Raw genomic sequence first — 19,741 nt, forward strand, 5'->3', positions numbered from 1 at the left:
GACTAAACCTTACGGTACGCCACTTGTGACCCCAGGTCACTCCCAGGATGCACCTCTTGCCTGGTACCACCACTTTTCCTTTAGCCCACTTCACAGGTGTTCCTGTGTGTTCTCTCGTGTTTCGTGTATGATTAACCTCCTTCCAAAACATCTTTTTATTCTCCATGAAGTTTACTGATAGTCACTCACCCCAGCTCTAATTTGTTTCGTTGTTCCTTGTTTCCTTCCAATAAGGTAGTTATCTATTCAGTAAAGAAACCCATCTCTAGTTCCTGCATGTAGATGTAACTTTTTAATCAACCTCTGACGAGGACCCGCGTCATCGGCTTTCTGGTAGTCCTTGGACACACAGTCTACCCAACAGTACCCATCCCTCTCTTTTACCGAAGGTGGAGTTCACCATTTCATAAAAGTATAGATCAGTTATGCTGTACTTCCTTTCCCTACAATAACCATATTGTCTCCTAGTTAGAATGTTTCTCATTTTGCAAGTGATTATTCGTTTGCTTTCTGATTACCTTTTTCAACATTCTACAATATCCCGTTATCTATATGACTGGCCAATAGTTCAGTGCTGTTTCCAGAACCTCTTTCGTAGACATAGGGACAGTATTTGCTTTCTTTAACATATTTGGAATTACCCCTTAATGTCTAATTGAACAACATTTTCATCCAACAAGATGCCAGTTTCACATTCTTTCAGCTCGTATGGGGAGACTTCATCAGGAATAGGGCTTTATACGTGTCAACTTGTTCTAAAAACCTACAAATGTCATTTCTGTCAATTACTATACGTTCAAAGACTTACTTTCCTCTACAGTGAAGGAACTTACTATCAGTCAACTCTTTACAAATTTTCTCATAATCCATATGAATTCTTCCCTCCGAGTCCCTTCGCCTGATTAGTTGCTCTGTAACTGAGAATTTGTTCCTTAAGAAAGAGCTATGATTAGTATTTCAGCTCCTTCATTCTTGCTTTCTAATTCTCATTCGTTGGTCTTCTGTATCTTTCATGTGCTCGCTGGCTGCAGTGTCTTTTACGTCTCCTCCTCTGTATATATCTGAACTCTAACGCTTTATGATATTCTTGTTGAACTAACGTCTCTTTCTATTAGACTTTCTCTCCTATTGGCCATCACAGGTGCCATGTTCTGACCCCTTCAATCTAGATTCCACAGAACCTTCTTTAGCATTGGTCCATATCACAAGTCAATATCCTAGTCAATAATCTTAGTGAACTTGATCACTTCCATCTAGTTAACTGTACTTCCTCTTTGGTTCGTGTGCCCTCTCTGATCCTCTTCTTCCATCCTCCATCACCGTTCAGAAACGAGCGCTACTAAACATCTCTTTCCAATACGACCATCACACTTTATATGTTCTATTTCCATGCTGCTGTGCGCAAAGACAATGTGATGTATAGATATTGTATCATCTACCCTAATTCTAGTATACTTTGTTCCATGTTGATGTAGGAAGTTCTGTACCGTTCAAAGAGTTTTTGTCTCCATGATTCAGCATCCCATGGAATCTAAGTTTTCCCAGTCTATTTCCTAGTAACTCAAATCTACCGTTTTCGGTACTTTATTATTTCCCAGGAGTGAGTGTCTCGCTGCTTCCTCCACCAATCTTATTCTTCTTTCATTGTTCTTTATATACACCTGTTATCTATAAATAAGATGTTCTGGAAGGAGGTAAATAGGGTGCGTAAGACAAGGGAGCAAATGGGAACTTCAGTGAAGGGCGTAAGTGGGGAGGTGATAACAAGTAGTGGTGATGTGAGAAGGAGATGGAATGAGTATTTTGAAGGTTTGTTGAATGTGTCTGATGACAGAGTGGCAGATATAGGGTGTTTTGGTCGAGGTGGTGTGCAAAGTGAGAGGGTTAGGGAAAATGATTTGGTAAACAGAGAAGAGGTAGTAAAAGCTTTGCGGAAGATGAAAGCCGGCAAGGCAGCAGGTTTGGATGGTATTGCAGTGGAATTTATTAAAAAAGGGGGTGACTGTATTGTTGACTGGTTGGTAAGGTTATTTGATGTATGTATGACTCATGGTGAGGTGCCTGAGGATTGGCGGAATGCGTGCATAGTGCCATTGTACAAAGGCAAAGGGGATAAGAGTGAGTGCTCAAATTACAGAGGTATAAGTTTGTTGAGTATTCCTGGTAAATTATATGGGAGGGTATTGATTGAGAGGGTGAAGGCATGTACAGAGCATCAGATTGGGGAAGAGCAGTGCGGTTTCAGAAGTGGTAGAGGATGTGTGGATCAGGTGTTTGCTTTGAAGAATGTATGTGAGAAATACTTAGAAAAGCAAATGGATTTGTATGTAGCATTTATGGATCTGGAGAAGGCGTATGATAGAGTTGATAGAGATGCTCTGTGGAAGGTATTAAGAATATATGGTGTGGGAGGCAAGTTGTTAGAAGCAGTGAAAAGTTTTTATCGAGGATGTAAGGCATGTGTACGTGTAGGAAGAGAGGAAAGTGATTGGTTCTCAGTGAATGTAGGTTTGCGGCAGGGGTGTGTGATGTCTCCATGGTTGTTTAATTTGTTTATGGATGGGGTTGTTAGGGAGGTAAATGCAAGAGTCCTGGAAAGAGGGGCAAGTATGAAGTCTGTTGGGGATGAGAGAGCTTGGGAAGTGAGTCAGTTGTTGTTCGCTGATGATACAGCGCTGGTGGCTGATTCATGTGAGAAACTGCAGAAGCTGGTGACTGAGTTTGGTAAAGTGTGTGGAAGAAGAAAGTTAAGAGTAAATGTGAATAAGAGCAAGGTTATTAGGTACAGTAGGGTTGAGGGTCAAGTCAATTGGGAGGTGAGTTTGAATGGAGAAAAACTGGAGGAAGTGAAGTGTTTTAGATATCTGGGAGTGGATCTGTCAGCGGATGGAACCATGGAAGCGGAAGTGGATCATAGGGTGGGGGAGGGGGCGAAAATTTTGGGAGCCTTGAAAAATGTGTGGAAGTCGAGAACATTATCTCGGAAAGCAAAAATGGGTATGTTTGAAGGAATAGTGGTTCCAACAATGTTGTATGGTTGCGAGGCGTGGGCTATGGATAGAGTTGTGCGCAGGAGGATGGATGTGCTGGAAATGAGATGTTTGAGGACAATGTGTGGTGTGAGGTGGTTTGATCGAGTAAGTAACGTAAGGGTAAGAGAGATGTGTGGAAATAAAAAGAGCGTGGTTGAGAGAGCAGAAGAGGGTGTTTTGAAATGGTTTGGGCACATGGAGAGAATGAGTGAGGAAAGATTGACCAAGAGGATATATGTGTCGGAGGTGGAGGGAACGAGGAGAAGAGGGAGACCAAATTGGAGGTGGAAAGATGGAGTGAAAAAGATTTTGTGTGATCGGGGCCTGAACATGCAGGAGGGTGAAAGGAGGGCAAGGAGTAGAGTGAATTGGAGCGATGTGGTGTACAGGGGTTGACGTGCTGTCAGTGGATTGAATCAAGGCATGTGAAGCGTCTGGGGTAAACCATGGAAAGCTGTGTAGGTATGTATATTTGCGTGTGTGGACGTGTGTATGTACATGTGTATGGGGGGGGGGTTGGGCTATTTCTTTCGTCTGTTTCCTTGCGCTACCTCGCAAACGCGGGAGACAGCGACAAAGTATAAAAAAAAAAAAAAAAAAAAAATCTATAAATGCAGTCCTTTGGAGGATTATAAACTGAAGAACTATAATCCATTTCTCATGCACAGTAATGTTTCCCATTATGTGTTGTCTGAAGGCATCGACTACTGACATTTCTTCAAATTCAATGGAAAGCCTGATCACGAGGGCTAATCCCCATTGCTTTTTCCTCGGTCTTATAGTACCATTGTACACCCCCTTAGACAGACTAGGTTAGAGTTAGGTCGAAGTTGAATTCGTTTATGAGTTTCATCACCACTGGCAACATGTCTAAGTTGCATTCTTGTAAACGGTCGTTAAAATTCTAGCTTCTTTAGATCTACCGCCACGCCTTCATGACGGAACCTTCAGCCTAAGGCACTTATATTACCAGCTAGTTGCGGCCTCCGTGGACCAGAGGTGGAGTGTTGATCCTCCTTCTGACATGATTTGATTCCTCTTTTTTTCTTTTTTTTTTTTTCATTTGCTTCTCGCCAGCTCTCCTTCAAGCTGTCATTCATGAGAAACACTCTTTTAAATTCCTTATTTCCGGCAAGGTCGTATGCCTGTTCAAGTCCTTCACGGATACACATTTTCATATCATATATTACCCTAAGTGGCCTATACCCTAGCATCTTGTCTGTATTTTCCTCTTCTCTTGACTTCTTTAATTTCTTCGCTTGTTTCAGTTCAACTCATCACCTGAAGTACTTCCTGGACGTTCTGCTTTTCTCTGGATACGTCTTCGTCTTGTTTGAGAGGTGGTCTTCCTTCAGCCCAAATACCATTACTAACTTGCTCCTGTTTACCTCCCTGTGAAAATCCCTTCCCACCATAGTGAACCATCTCTCTGTTATCTCTTGCAGTCTCTCAAGGTTTTCCTCTTTATCTTTTAACCTTTTATAGAATTTGTATTTTCATCACTGCACAGATATCCCATACGATATTTCCCATTCTAACTCTTTCAACTAATCTACCATTTGCTACCCTAATGGGTCTGTCTGTGTCTGCATCTACTGACTCGTCAGTGGCCCTGCGCAATAGTTCATTCTTGTCCATCCTAAGATTTCTTATACTTGAGTTCTTTTCTTCGTCTTCTGCTGATCAGTCATTTTCCATTATGAAACCCTGTCTTGCTTTTCGTGTATTGTTTTCTGTTTGAGAACACACGCTGAACGTATCTTCTAGTATTATGATTTTCCTGTTCCACCATAGTTCTGCTTAACTTGACTACCTATATGTCTTTCTGGCATTTCTCATTGTCTCCAGCAAAAGCTTCCAGCTTGTTTACTTTGCCTCCTAGATTCCTTTGATACATTTTTGCAATTTTCGTAGTGCGTATCAATATCCTTTAGTTTCTTTACCATGTCTTGTAAGTGATACATTCGTGCAAGTTTGTTCAGTCCAATATCATCTATACGGTGCAAGTTATCAGTCTGGTGGCCCGTGCTGCGCTTGACATCATCATCCCTCAGAGACAAAGTCAAAGTCTTCCTGAGTTGTCTCATTTACCTTATCAGTGCTCCAGTCTGCTCCTATGTTGTCTAGGTTTCCCTTACATGTAGCAGCAACACACACTGCCTTGCGCTCTACCGACCCACGCTGACTCTGGTTAGGCCTGTGCTACTTGTTCTGACTGTGGGGACCTTGTTTGCCTGGTTCCTGCAGTAATGTTAACCTCACGGGGCCCCCAAATGTTTAGTATGGTAGTTATCAGCCTAATTCTTCAATATTATTCAAATATGTAATATTATGCCATCACCAGAGTTCCCTTGGGAGAGACTAAGAGCTATCGAGTAGTATTAATCTGTATTATTTCTATTCTTCTTATCATAAACTTTTCATAAAGTCTCAGTAATCCATGGAATTCTTTTATGCTTCCCCGTACTCTGGCCTATTATGATCCGTGTGTGAATTGTAGTTAGTTAGAAAAGAACCGTGTTTAGGTTTATCAGCCAGCATAATGGCAAATCATTGTGTTCCTTCAGTAACGCTGACATGTTTTACATCAGATTTACTTTATCTCATACTTTCACTGCTCCAAAAGCAGTTCAGGGCCTCCCATAGTACGAACATCTCCCCCTACCAGCCGAAATAAGTGTCTTCTAAATCGAAAGTAATGTTGAATTTCCGGGACAACTGTCGGTGTTGAGTGATACCTGCCTTCTCTTGTGTGTGTGTGTGTGTGTGTGTGTGTGTGTGTGTGTGTGTGTGTGTTTATATTCATAATGGGAAAACTAAGTTAAAAAGAAATTAAGACACAATGCAAATGTCATCACCAGATCTATTAAAGGAAAACACATCTCACATCAACCAACAGTTGCCAGTGACACATTATCAGTGGCCGGAGATGCAGCAGTTGCTGTGTTGTCAGCAGTGTTGCAAGCCCAGTGTTCCCTCGTCCTGTTCACGGATGGCAACACTTCCGTCACCACCATCAGGGTAGGTGGTGTTCTCTTGTGTTGGGATCATATTACTGCGAGAGAATCCAGGACATTGTCGCGATGTTTCTGCCTGTGCCATGTAACAACCTGTGTAATGTAACAAGATTGCTTTACAAAAACATTTTTTTGGTCAGATTAATGACTGAGTGTCATTAGGACTTTATAAAACATATCATGTCTTGACCTCGTTTCAGTGTGACCTGACCCTATATCATTCACCTTCCATCAGGAATCAGGTCTGCTGCTGCGACATCCTCGGGGATCATCGGTTCAGGAGGTGACAGTGAAGGGCCAGGACGCTCAGGTGTTGGGGAAGCAGCTCTTCCGTGTTGTGGCCAACGCTCTAAGGGTACGTTACCCACATATTGTTGTAGAGGGATGTGGGCCACCCTCACATCACCGCTGAGGTGGGTAGGTCACTTACATTACTGTTGAGGTGGGTAGGTCACTCACATTACTGTTGAGGTGGGTAGGTCACCCACATTACTGTTGAGGTGGGTAGGTCACTTACATTACTGTTGAAGTGGGTAGTTCACTCACATTACTGTTGAGGTGGGTAGGTCACCCACATTACTGTTGAGGTGGGTAGGTCACTTACATTACTGTTGAAGTGGGTAGTTCACTCACATTACTGGTAAGGCCAGTAGGCCACCTTCACTTCACTGTTGATGAGGGTAGTTCACTCTCACATTACCGTAGACGGAAGCAGGTCAGTGGTAACGACATGATAACGTCACCAGCTTCGTCAGTCGTCCTGGTGTGTGACGGTGGTGGTAGTGAGCGACGACCCAGTCTTCCTCGCCGTCTTCATGGAGTCATCCGTCAAGAGCCTCCTCCTGGTGTGGTCGACCAAGCTGCTCGTCGTCACTCGTCTCTCCCTCCCGCAGCTGCACCACCTCCATACCTCCTTCTCCACGACCAATACTGTGTTACTTGTGGTGGACGACAACCAAGGACCACTTGAGTAATTACTGACGGAATCATGTGTATTAGAAGTAAAGTCGTTGAATGCATTTACCGAGATCCATGTGTGAGTGTATATACCTGAGCAATAGTACTGAGCCTTGAAAATTCAAATGATGTATGAAACACAACAAAAGTGATATAGATGTTAGTTTGCCATTAAGCACTTTACTCTTTCGCAGGTTTCATGCGTACGTGCACCTGCCATACAGCCCTCCTGACAACCAGCCATTGCAGGCTGCCTCCTGGACACCTGAGAGAGGCCTGCCTCCCACTGCCCACCACAAACTCTTCCCTGATAAGTACAACACGTGAGCAATGACGGTCATAGTAACATGCTGATTTAACCAGATACCTTGAGATTTGATTCATATGATCATCGTGAATAACTATCTTCTTATTTAACGAAAAATCTGAATAACATGAGCTCATCAACAAGTGTCAGCAGCTGTGCATACTTATCTCAAGCCCACCTTCGAATGACGATCGAATGTGAGGAAAATTTCAAAAGTTTCCCTTCATATTTTACTAGTACAGTACAATGTGGTGTTTTAGTCGACTGATCATTTCATAAACTTTTTTTTATTTTTTGTATGTTATTGTTCTTAACGAAGGTGACAAAAATTGAACTGAGTACGTCGTGCCCTTGTATAAAAGATAAAACATAAAAGCTTGAAATGTAAGACAAAAATGTCATTAGATTTACATGTTTCTAAAACACTTTACTTCTCCCCAAGTTATCCTCATTTAAACTCATATTCCAAATAACCTGTTTGTGCCCACTGATATACTTGATAACATCGGTTTAATTCACATTCACTATCACCTGTCTCCTATCACATACTCGCTCAAACTTACACACCAACATCAGTGTGTGGAAGAGAGAGAGATGGTTGACGTGGTGAAGCAATGATCAGAGCGTCAGACTAGAGAGTAAAAGGATGTTCTGGAAGAGTAATTACGCAAAATGAAATGTTAGAATAGAAGGAAAGTGTTACAATACTTTTAAACGGATATATATATTTATATATTTATCTGTTTTGCTTTGTCGCTGTCTCCCGCGTTTGCGAGGTAGAGCAAGGAAACAGACGAAAGAAATGGCCCAACCCACCCCCATACACATGTATATACATACACGTCCACACACGCAAATATACATACCCATACATCTCAATGTACACATATATATATACACACAGACACATACATACATACACATGCACACAATTTACACTGCCTTTATTCATTCCCATCGCCACCTCGCCACACATGGAAAACATCCCCCTCCCCCCTCATGTGTGCGAGGTAGCGCTAGGAAAAGACAACAAAGGCCCCATTCGTTCACACTCAGTCTCTAGCTGTCATGTAATAATACCCGAAACCACAGCTCCCTTTCCACATCCAGGCCCCACAGAACTTTCCATGGTTTACCCCAGACGCTTCACATGCCCTGATTCAATCCATTGACAGCACGTAGACCCCGGTATACCATATTGACCCAATTCACTCTATTCCTTGCCCGCCTTTCACCCTCCTGCATGTTCAGGCCCCGATCAATCAAAATCTTTTTCACTCCATCTTTCCACCTCCAATTTGGTCTCCCACTTCTCCTCGTTCCCTCCACCTCCGACACATATGTCCTCTTGATCAATCTTTCCTCACTCATTCTCTCCATGTGCCCAAACCATTTCAAAACACCCTCTTCTGCTCTCTCAACCACGCTCTTTTTATTTCCACATATCTCTCTTACCCTATTATTACTCACTCGATCAAACCACCTCACACCACATACTGTCCTCAAACATCTCATTTCCAGCACATCCACCCTCCTGCGCACAACTCTATCCATAGCCCACGCCTCGCAACCATACAACATTGTTGGGACCACTATTCCTTCAAACATACCCATTTTTGCTTTCGGAGATAATGTTCTTGACTTCCACACATTCTTCAAGGCTCCCAGGATTTTCGCCCCCTCCCCCATCCTATGATTCGCTTCCGCGTCCATGATTCCATCCGCTGCCAGATCCACTCCCATATATCTAAAACACTTTACTTCCTCCAGTTTTTCTCCATTCAAACTTACCTCCCAGTTGACCTGACCCTCAACCCTACTGTACCTAATAACCTTGCTCTTATTCACATTTACTATTAACTTTCTTCTTTCACACACTTTACCAAACTCAGACACCAGCTTCTGCAGTTTCTCACATGAATCAACCACCAGCGCTGTATCATCAGCGAACAACAACTGACTCACTTCCCAAGCTCTCTCATCCACAACAGACTTCATACTTGCCCCTCTTTCCAAAACTCTTGCATTCACCTCCCTAACAACCCCATCCATAAACAAATTAAACAACCATGGAGACATCACACACCCCTGCCGCAAATCTATATTCACTGAGAACCAATCACTTTCCTCTCTTCCTACACGTACACATGCCTTACATCCTCGATAAAAACTTTTCACTGTTTCTAACAACTTGCCTCCCACACCATATATTCTTAATACCTTCCACAGAGCATCTCTATCAACTCTATCATATGCCTTCTCCAGATCCATAAATGCTACATACAAATCCATTTGTTTTTCTAAGTATTTCTCACATACATTCTTCAAAGCAAACACCTGATCCACACATCCTCTACCACTTCTGAAACCACACTGCTCTTCCCCAATCTGATGCTCTGTACATGCCTTCACCCTCTCAATCATTACCCTCCCATATAATTTACTAGGAATACTCAACAAACTTATACCTCTGTAATTTGAGCACTCACCTTTATCCCCTTTGCCTTTGTACAATGACACTATGCATGCATTCCGCCAATCCTCAGGCACCCCACCATGAGTCATACATACATTGAATATCCTTACCAACCAGTCAACAACACAGTCACCCCCATTCTTAATAAATTTCGCTGCAATACCATCCAAACCCGCTGCCTTGCCAACTTTCATCTCCCGCAAAGCTCTTATTACCTCTTTTCTGTTTACCAAATCATTCTTCTTATCCCTCTCACTTCGCACAGCACCTCGACCAAAGCACCCTATATCTGCCACTCTATCATCTAACACATTCAAGAAACCTTCAAAATAGTCGCTCCATCTTCTCACATCAACTCTCCCTGTTATCACCTGACAATTAGCCCCCTTCACCGATGTTCCCATTTGTTCTCTTGTCTTACGCACTTTATTTATCTCCTTCCAAAACATCTTATTCTCCCTAAGACTTAATGAAACCCTCTCACCCCAACTCTCATTTGCTCTCTTTTTCACCTCTTCCACCTTTCTCTTGACCTCCTGCCTCTTTCTTTTATACATCTCCAAGTCATTTCCAATATGTCCCTGCAAAACTCGTGCAAATGCCTCTCTCTTCTCTTTCACTAATAATCTTACTTCTCCATCCCACCACTCACTCTCCTTTCTAATCTGCCCACCTCCCACGCTTCTCATGTCACATGCATCTTTTCTGAAGCCATCACTGCTTCCCGAAATACAGCCCATTCCTCCCCCACTCCACTTACATCCCTTTACTCGCCTTCTACGACACGTGAGGAACGTGTAGGAAGTATTCTTTCTCCCCTATAAATATATATATATATATATATATATATATATATATATATATATATATATATATATATATATATATATATATATATATATATATATATATATATATATATATATACATATATACATATATATATATATATATATATATATATATATATATATATATATATATATATATATATATATATATATATATATATATATATATATATAACCCTTATATATATATATATAACCCTTACGTTATTTACTCGATCAAACCACCTCACACGACACAGTGTCCTCAAACATCTCATTTCCAGCACATCCATCCTCCTGCGCACAACTCTATCCATAGCCCACGCCTCGCAACCATACAACATTGTTGGAACCACTATTCCTTCAAACATACCTATTTTTGCTTTCCGAGATAATGTTCTCGACTTCCACACATTCTTCAAGGCTCCCAGGATTTTCGCCCCCTCCCCCACCCTATGATCCACTTCCGCTTCCATGGTTCCATCCGCTGCCAGATCCACTCCCAGATATCTAAAACACTTTACTTCTCCAGTTTTTCTCCATTCAAACTTACCTCCCAATTGACTTGACCCTCAACCCTACTGTACCTAATAACCTTGCTCTTATTCACATTTACTCTTAACTTTCTTCTTTAACACACTTTACCAAACTCAGTCACCAGCTTCTGCAGTTTCTCACATGAATCAGCCACCAGCGCTGTATCATCAGCGAACAACAACTGACTCACTTCCAAAGCTCTCTCATCCACAACAGACTTCATACTTGCCCCTCTTTCCAAAACTCTTGCATTCACCTCCCTAACAACCCCATCCATAAACAAATCAAACAACCATGGAGACATCACACACCCCTGCCGCAAACCTACATTCACTGAGAACCAATCACTTTCCTCTTAGCCTACACGTACACATGCCTTACATCCTCGATAAAAACTTTTCACTGCTTCTAACAACTTGCCTCCCACATCATATATTCTTAATACTTTCCACAGAGCATCTCTATCAACTCTATCATATGCCTTCTCCAGATCCATAAATGCTATATACATATATATATATATATATATATATATATATATATATATATATATATATATATATATATATATATATATATATATATATATATATATATATTCCTATGAGTCCACGGGGAAAATGAAACACGAGAAGTTCCCAAGTGCACTTTCGTGTAATAATCACATCATCAGGCGAGACACAAGAGAGAAATATAACAGTCAAGCGATATACATCGAAGAGACGAAGCTAGGACGCCATTTGGTAAACATATATATATATATATATATATATATATATATATATATATATATATATATATATGTTGTATTAGTATTTTCTTTTGCTTTGTCGCTGTCTCCCGCGCTAGCGAGGTAGCGCAAGGAAACAGACGAAAGAATGGCCCAATCCACCCACATACACATGTATATATACATACACGTCCACACACGCAAGTATACATACCTACACATCTCAATGTACACATATATATAGACATGTATGTCTGTATATATATATATATATATATATATATATATATATATATATATATATATATATATATATATATACATATATATATATATATATATATATATATATATATATATATATATATATATATATATATATATATATATATATATTTTTTTTTTTTTTTTTTTCTTTTTAAACTATTCGCCATTTCCCGCGTTAGCGAGGTAGCGTTAAGAACAGAGGACTGGGCCTTTTTTGGAACATCCTCACCTGGCCCCCTCTGTTCCCTCTTTTGGAAAATTAAAGAAAAAAAAACGAGAGGGGAGGATTTCCAGCCCCCCGCTCCCTTCCCTTTTAGTCGCCTTCTACGACACGCAGGGAATACGTGGGAAGTATTCTTAATCCCCTATCCCCAGGGATAATATATATATATATATATATATATATATATATATATATATATATATATATATATATATATATATATACACACACATGTATATAATTCATACTGTCTGCTTTCATTTATTCCCATCGCCTCCTCACCACACATAAAATAACAGCCCCCCCCCTCATGTGTGCGAGGTAGCGCTAAGAAAAGACAACAAAGGTCCCATTCGTTCACACTCAGTCTCTAGCTGTCATGTAATAATGCACCGAAACCACAGCTCCCTTTCCACATCCAGGCCCCAAACAACTTTCCATGGTTTACCCCAGACGCTTCACATGCCCTGATTCAATCCATTGACAGCACATCGACCCGGTATACCACATCGTTCCAATTTACTCTATTCCTTGCACGCCTTTCACCCTCCTGCATGTTTAGGCCCCGATCACTCAAAATCTTTTTCACTCCATCTGTCTACCTCCAATTTGGTCTCCCACTTCTCCTCGTTCCCTCCACCTCAGACATATATATCCTCTTAGTCAATCTTTCCTCACTCATTCTCTCCATGTGACCAAATCATTTCAAAACACCCTCTTCTGCTCTCTCAACCACACTCTTTTTATTTCCACATATCTCTCTTACCTTTATATTACTTACTCGATCAAACCACCTCACTTCACATATTGTCCTCAAACTTTTCATTTCCAGCACATCACCCTCCTGCGCACAACTCTATCCATAGCCCACACCTCGCAACCATACAATATTGTTGGAACCACTATTCCTTCAAACATATCCAGTTTTGCTTTCCGAGATAATGTTCTCGACTTCCAAACATTCTTCAAGGCCCCTAGAATTTTCGCCCCCTCCCCCATCCTATAATTCTCTTCCGCCTCCATGGTTCCGTCCGCTGCCAGATCCACTCCCAGATATCCAAAACACTATACTTCCTTCCAATTTTTCTCCATTCAAACTTATCCCACAATTGACTTGACCCTCAACCCTACCGTGCCTAATAACCTTGCTCCTATTCACATTTACTCTTAACTTTCTTCTTTCACACACTCTACCAAACTCAGACACCAGCTTCTGCAGTTTCTCACATGAATCAGCCACCAGCGCTGTATCATCAGCGAATAACAACTGACTCACTTCCCAAGCTCTCTCATCCACAACAGACTTCATACTTGCCCCTCTTTCTAAAACTCTTGCATTCACGTCCCTAACAACCCCATCCATAAACAAATTAAACAACCATGGAGCCATCACACACCTCTGCCTCTAACCTACATTCACTGAGAACCAATCACTTTCCTCTCTTCCTACACGTACACATGCCTTACATTCTCGATAAAAACTTTTCACTGCTTCTAACAACTTGCCTCCCACACCATATATTCTTAATACCTTCTACAGAGCATCTCTATCAACTCTATCATATGCCTTCTCCAGATCCATAAATGCTACATACAAATCCATTTGCTTTTCTAAGTATTTCTCACATACATTCTTCAATGCAAACACGTGATCCACACATCCTCTACCACTTCTGAAACCACAATGCTCTTTCCCAATCTGATGCTCTGTACATGCCTTCACCCTCTCAATCAATACCCTCCAATATATATTCCCAGGAATACTCAACAAACTTATACATCTGTAATTTAAGAACTCACCTTTGTCCCCTTTGCCTTTGTAAAATAGCACTATGCAAGCATTCCGCCAATCCTCAGGCACCTCACCATGAGACATACATACGATAAATAGCCTTACCAACCAGTCAACAATACAGTCACGCCCTTTTTTAATAAAATCTACTGCAATGCCATCCAAACCTGCTGCCTTGCCGGCTTTCATCTTCCGCAGAGCTTTCACTACCTCTTCTCTGTTTACCAAATCATCCTCCCTAACCCTCTCACTTTGCACAGCACCTCGACCAAAGCACCCTATATCTGCCACACTATCATGAAACACATCCAACAAACCTTCAAAATACTAACTCCATCTCCTCACATCACCACTACTTGTTATCACCTCTCCATTAGCCCCCTTCACTGAAGTTCCAATTTGTTCCTTTTCTTACGCACTTTATTTACCTCCTTCCAAAACATCTTTTTATTCTCCCAAAAATATAATGATACTCTCTCATCCGAACTCTCATTTGCCCTCTTTTTCACCTCTTGCACCTTTCTCTTGACCTCCTGCCTCTTTCTTTTATACATCTCCCACTCGTTTGCATTATTTCCCGGGAGATATCGTCCAAATGCCTCTCTCATCTCTTTCACTAATAATCTTACCTTTTCATCCCACCACTCTCTACCCTTTCTAATCTGTCCACCTCCCACGTTTCTCATGCCACAAGCATCTTTTGCGCAAGCCATCACTGCTTCCCTAAATACATCCCATTCCTCCCTCACTCCCTTTACCTCCTTTTTTCTCACCTTTTTTCATTCTGTACTCAGTCTCTCCTGGTACTTCCTTACACAAGTCTCCTTCCCAAGCTCACTTACTCTCACCACTCTCTTCACCCCAACATTCTCTCTTCTTTTCAGAAAACCTCTACAAATCTTCACTTTCGACTCCCCAAGATATTGATAAGACATCCCTCCAGTTGCACCTCTCAGCACATTAACATCCAAAATTCTCTCTTTCGCGTGCCTATCAATTAACACGTAATCCAATAACGCTCTCTGGCCATCTCTCCTACTTACATATGTATACGTATGTATATCTTTCTTTTTAAACCAGGTATTCCCAATCACCAGTACTTTTTCAGCACATAAATCTACGAGCTCTTCACCATTTCCATTTACAACACTGAACAACCCATGTATACCAATTGTTCCCTCAACTGCCACATTACTCACCTTTGCATTCAAATCACCCATCACTATAACCCGGTGTCTTGCATCAAAAACACTAACACACCCATTCAGCTGCTCCCAAAACACTTGCCTCTCATGATCTTTCTTCTCATGCCCAGGTGCATATGCACCAATAATCACCCATCTGTCTCCATCAACTTTCAGTTTTACACATATTAATCTAGAATTTACTTTCTTACACTCTATCACATCCTCCCACCACTCCTGTTTCAGGAGTAGTGCAACTCCTTCCCTTGCTCTTGTCCTCTCACTAACCCCTGACTTTACTCCCAAGACATTCGCAAACCACTCTTCCCCTTTACCCTTGAGCTTCGTTTCACTCAGAGCCAAAACATCCAGGTTCCTTTCCTCATACATATCACCTATCTCTCCTTTTTTTCTCATCTCGGTTACATCCACATACATTTAGACACCCCAACCTGAGCCCTCGAGGAGGATGAGCACTCCCCGCGTGACTCGTTCTTCTGTTTCCCCTTTTAGAAAGTTAAAATACAAGGAGGGGAGGGTTTCTAGCCCCACGCTCCCGTCCCCTTTACTCCCCTTCTACGACACGTGACGAATGTATGAGAAGTATTCTTTCTCTCCTATCCCCAGGGATTGGGGAGAAACTGCAGAAAGTGCAGAAGCTGGTGACTGAGTTTAGTAAGGTGTGTGAAAGAAGAAAGTTGAGAATAAATGTGAATAAGAGCAAGGTTATTAGGTAAAGTAGGATTGAGGGTCAATCAATTGGGAGGTAATTTTGAATGGAGAAAAACTGGAGGAAGTGAATTGTTTTAGATATCTGGGAGTGAATTTGGCAGCGGATGGAACCATGGAAGCAGAAATGAATCATAGGGTGGGGGAGGGGGCGAAAATTCTGGGAGCCTTGAAGAATGTGTGGAAGTCGAGAACATTATCTCGGAAAGCAAAAATGGGTATGTCTGAAGGAATAGTGGTTCCAGGAATGTTGAATGGTTGCGAGGCGTGGGCTATGCTTAGAGTTGTGCGGAGGGTGGATGTTCTGGAAATGAGATGTTTGAGAACAATATATGGTGTGAGTTGGTTTGCTCGAGTAAGTAATAATAGGGTAAGATGGATGTGTGGCAATAAAAAGAGTGTGGTCGAAAGAGCAGAAGAGAGTGTTTTGAAATGGTTCGTTCACATGGAGAGAATGAGTGAAGAAAGATTGTCCAAGAGGTTATATGTGTCTGAGGTGGAGGGAACGAGGAGAAGTGGGAGACCAAATTAGAGGTGAAAAGATGGAGTGAAAAAGATTTTGAGTGATCGGGGCCCGAACATACAGGAGGGTGAAAGGCGTGCAAGGAATGGAGTGAATTGGAAGGATGAGGTATACCGGGGTCGACGTGCTGTCAATGGATTGAACCAGGGCATGTGAAACGTCCAGGGTAAACCATGGAAAGTTGTGTACCCAATTTCTCAATAAAGTCAACTGCAATACCATCCAAACCCTTTGCCTTGCCTGATTTCATCTTATGCAATGTTTCACCTATCTTGATCAAACCATTCTGCCTGACCCTCTCACTTCGTACACCAACCCGACCAAAACACCTAACATCTGCCACTCTATTATCAAACACATTCAACAAACCTTCAAGACGATCACTCCATCTCCTTTTCACGTCGTCACTATCTGTTAACACTCCTCTCTCTCTCTCTCTCTCTCTCTCTCTCTCTCTCTCTCTCTCTCTCTCTCTCTCTCTCTCTCTCTCTCTCTCTCTCCCCGTGCCTACTTCATCGATGTTCCTATTTGTTCCCTTGTCTTACGCACGATATTTATCTCTTTCCAAAACATAATTTTATTCTCCCTTGAGTTTAATGGTACTCTCTCTCTCCCCGACTCTTATTTGCCCCTTTTCACCCCTTGCACCTGCCTCCTGACTTCCTGCCACTTTCATTTATACATCTCTCAGTCATTTGCACGCCTCCCTTGTAAGCATCGTCCAAAAACCTCTCTTTTCTCTGTCACTAATAATTCTAATTCTTCATCCCACCCCTCACTACCCTTTCTAATCTACTCACCTCCCACTTTTCTCATGCCACATCTATCTTTTGCACATGACTTCACTGCTTTCTTAAATGCATTCCATTCTTCATCCGCTCCCTTCATGTCATTTGCTGTCATCTTTTGCCATTCTACACTTAATCTCTCCTGGTACTTCCTCGCATAATACTCCTTTCCAAGATCACTTTCTCTCACCGCTCATTTCTCTCCGACCTCTTTTCTTATTTTCGGAGAACCTGTACAAATTTTCACCCTCGCCTTCTCAAGACAGTGATCAGACATCCCACCTGTTGCCCCTCTCAGCACATATATGAAAATGTATCTCTGATGGACTTTGTTGGAGGGATTTTAAAGTCCGTTAAAGATATACATTACAGGAAGAAATTTCTGGGATATTATAACCTCTGGCTCAACTGAGGTGCTGTAGTTGATTCTTTAACAAACTGAAAATTTAATTTTCCTGATGCTAGTGAAAATATCTTTGCTTCATGTGTCAGTAATTACCTTGTACGATGTCCTGTCCACCTACAGATTGTTATACGGACCCACCTTGGTTGTGACAGCCGAGGAGTACTTACCACACACTGCGTTAGTCAGGAAAGATGATGGTGATGCAGCTTCCAGCCCATTATTCCAAGGTCCAATGGTACACTTGATGGAGATACTGGCTAACACTATGAACTTCACGTAAGTTTTAATACAAGTTATTTCTTGAAACGACGGACTGTTTGTTAAGCAAAATGTAAGCTTCCAGCAAAACATTAATCATGCCACTGTCCCTTGAATCATTTTCATATGCATTGCCACCAATAACGAGTCGTTACATAAAGATATCAACGTGATAAAATCCAATTGTAATATCCTCAGAAAATACTCTGAAGGACTAAAACTGGCAACAAAAAATTAACTACTCAATTAATTGATATAAGATCTACATCGGAGCATGTGGGTGGAATGATAGAGCAGAAAGAATTGAAGTAATAGGAGGTAAAGTAGAGTAAAAGCGAAACTATCTAAAGATGAATATATATATTGCTACTATACTTAAGAACAAAAGATCAGTTAGCAACAAAATGGAATTATATTCTGAATCTTGCACAATGATTTACTGCATGGGTTTAGAGATTTTGCCTGTTGATTAAAATGGAGATTTTGATAAATTCCAGCACACGCTAGTTACACTGTATGGTTGATTTCATGATCTTTATTATCATTATTTTAATTATCATTATTATTATCATTATTATTATTATTATTATATTATTATTATTATTATTATTATTATTATTATTATTATTATTATTATTATTATTATTATTATTATTATTATTATCATTATTATTATTATTATTATTATAATTATTATCATTATTATCTTTATTACCACACTATTTTTATTACCACACATCTCTCTTACCCTTTCATTACTTACTCGATCAAACCACCTCACACCACACATTGTCCTCAAACATCTCATTTCCAGCACATCCACCCTCCTCCGCACAACTGTATCTATAGCCCACGCCTCGCAACAATATAACAGTGTTGGAACCACTATTCCTTCAAGCATACCCATTTTTGCTTTCCAGGATAACGCTTTCGACTTCCACACATTTTTCAACGCTCCCAGAACTTTCGCCCTCTCCCCAATCCTATGATTCACTTCCGCCTCTATGGTTCCATCCGCTGCCAAATCCGCTCCCAGATATCGAAAACACTTCACTTCTTCCAGTTTTTCTCCATTCACATTTACTCTCAGCTTTCTTCTTTCACACACTTTACCAAACTCAGTCACCAGCTTCTGCAGTTTCTCACCCGAATCAGCTACCACCGTTGTATCATCAGCGAACAATAACTGATTCAATTCCCAAGGTCTCACATCCACAACAGACTGCATACTTGCCCCTTTCTCCAAAACCCTTGCATTCACCTCCCTAACAACTCCATCCATAAACAAATTAAACAACAACGGAGACATCACGCACCTCTGCCGCAAACCAACATTCACTGAGAACCAGTCACTTTCCTCTCTTCCTACTCGTACACATGCCTTACATCGTCGATAAAAACTTTTCACAGCATCTAACATGCTTCCATCCGCTGCCAAATCCACTCCCAGATATTCAAAACACTTCAATTCCTCCATTTTATCTACATTCAAACTTACCTCCCAATTGACTTGTCCCTCGATGAAAACTTTTCTCTGCTTCTAAAAACTTGCCTCCCACACCATATATTCTTAATACCTTCTACAGGGCATCTCTAACAACTCTATCATATGCCTTCTCCAGATTCATAAATGCTACATACAAATCCAATTGCTTTTCTAAGTATTTATCACATACATTTTTCAA

General features: G+C 41.1%; 1 protein-coding gene across 1 annotated transcript in view; it reads left to right on the forward strand.

The window, feature by feature from the left end:
- Positions 1–19,741, forward strand: part of LOC139763311 (probable glutamate receptor) — a 152,854-nt gene that overhangs the window by 59,836 nt on the left and 73,277 nt on the right. Inside the window, exons 3-7 of the mRNA XM_071689333.1 lie at positions 5,894–6,053; positions 6,285–6,404; positions 6,796–7,019; positions 7,201–7,329; positions 17,919–18,074. Of these exons, the coding sequence (XP_071545434.1) occupies positions 5,894–6,053; positions 6,285–6,404; positions 6,796–7,019; positions 7,201–7,329; positions 17,919–18,074 (789 nt within the window). The remainder of the gene's footprint in view (positions 1–5,893; positions 6,054–6,284; positions 6,405–6,795; positions 7,020–7,200; positions 7,330–17,918; positions 18,075–19,741) is intronic.

The sequence above is a fragment of the Panulirus ornatus genome, chromosome 46, assembly GCF_036320965.1.
Source record: "Panulirus ornatus isolate Po-2019 chromosome 46, ASM3632096v1, whole genome shotgun sequence".
Lineage (NCBI taxonomy): Eukaryota > Metazoa > Arthropoda > Malacostraca > Decapoda > Palinuridae > Panulirus > Panulirus ornatus.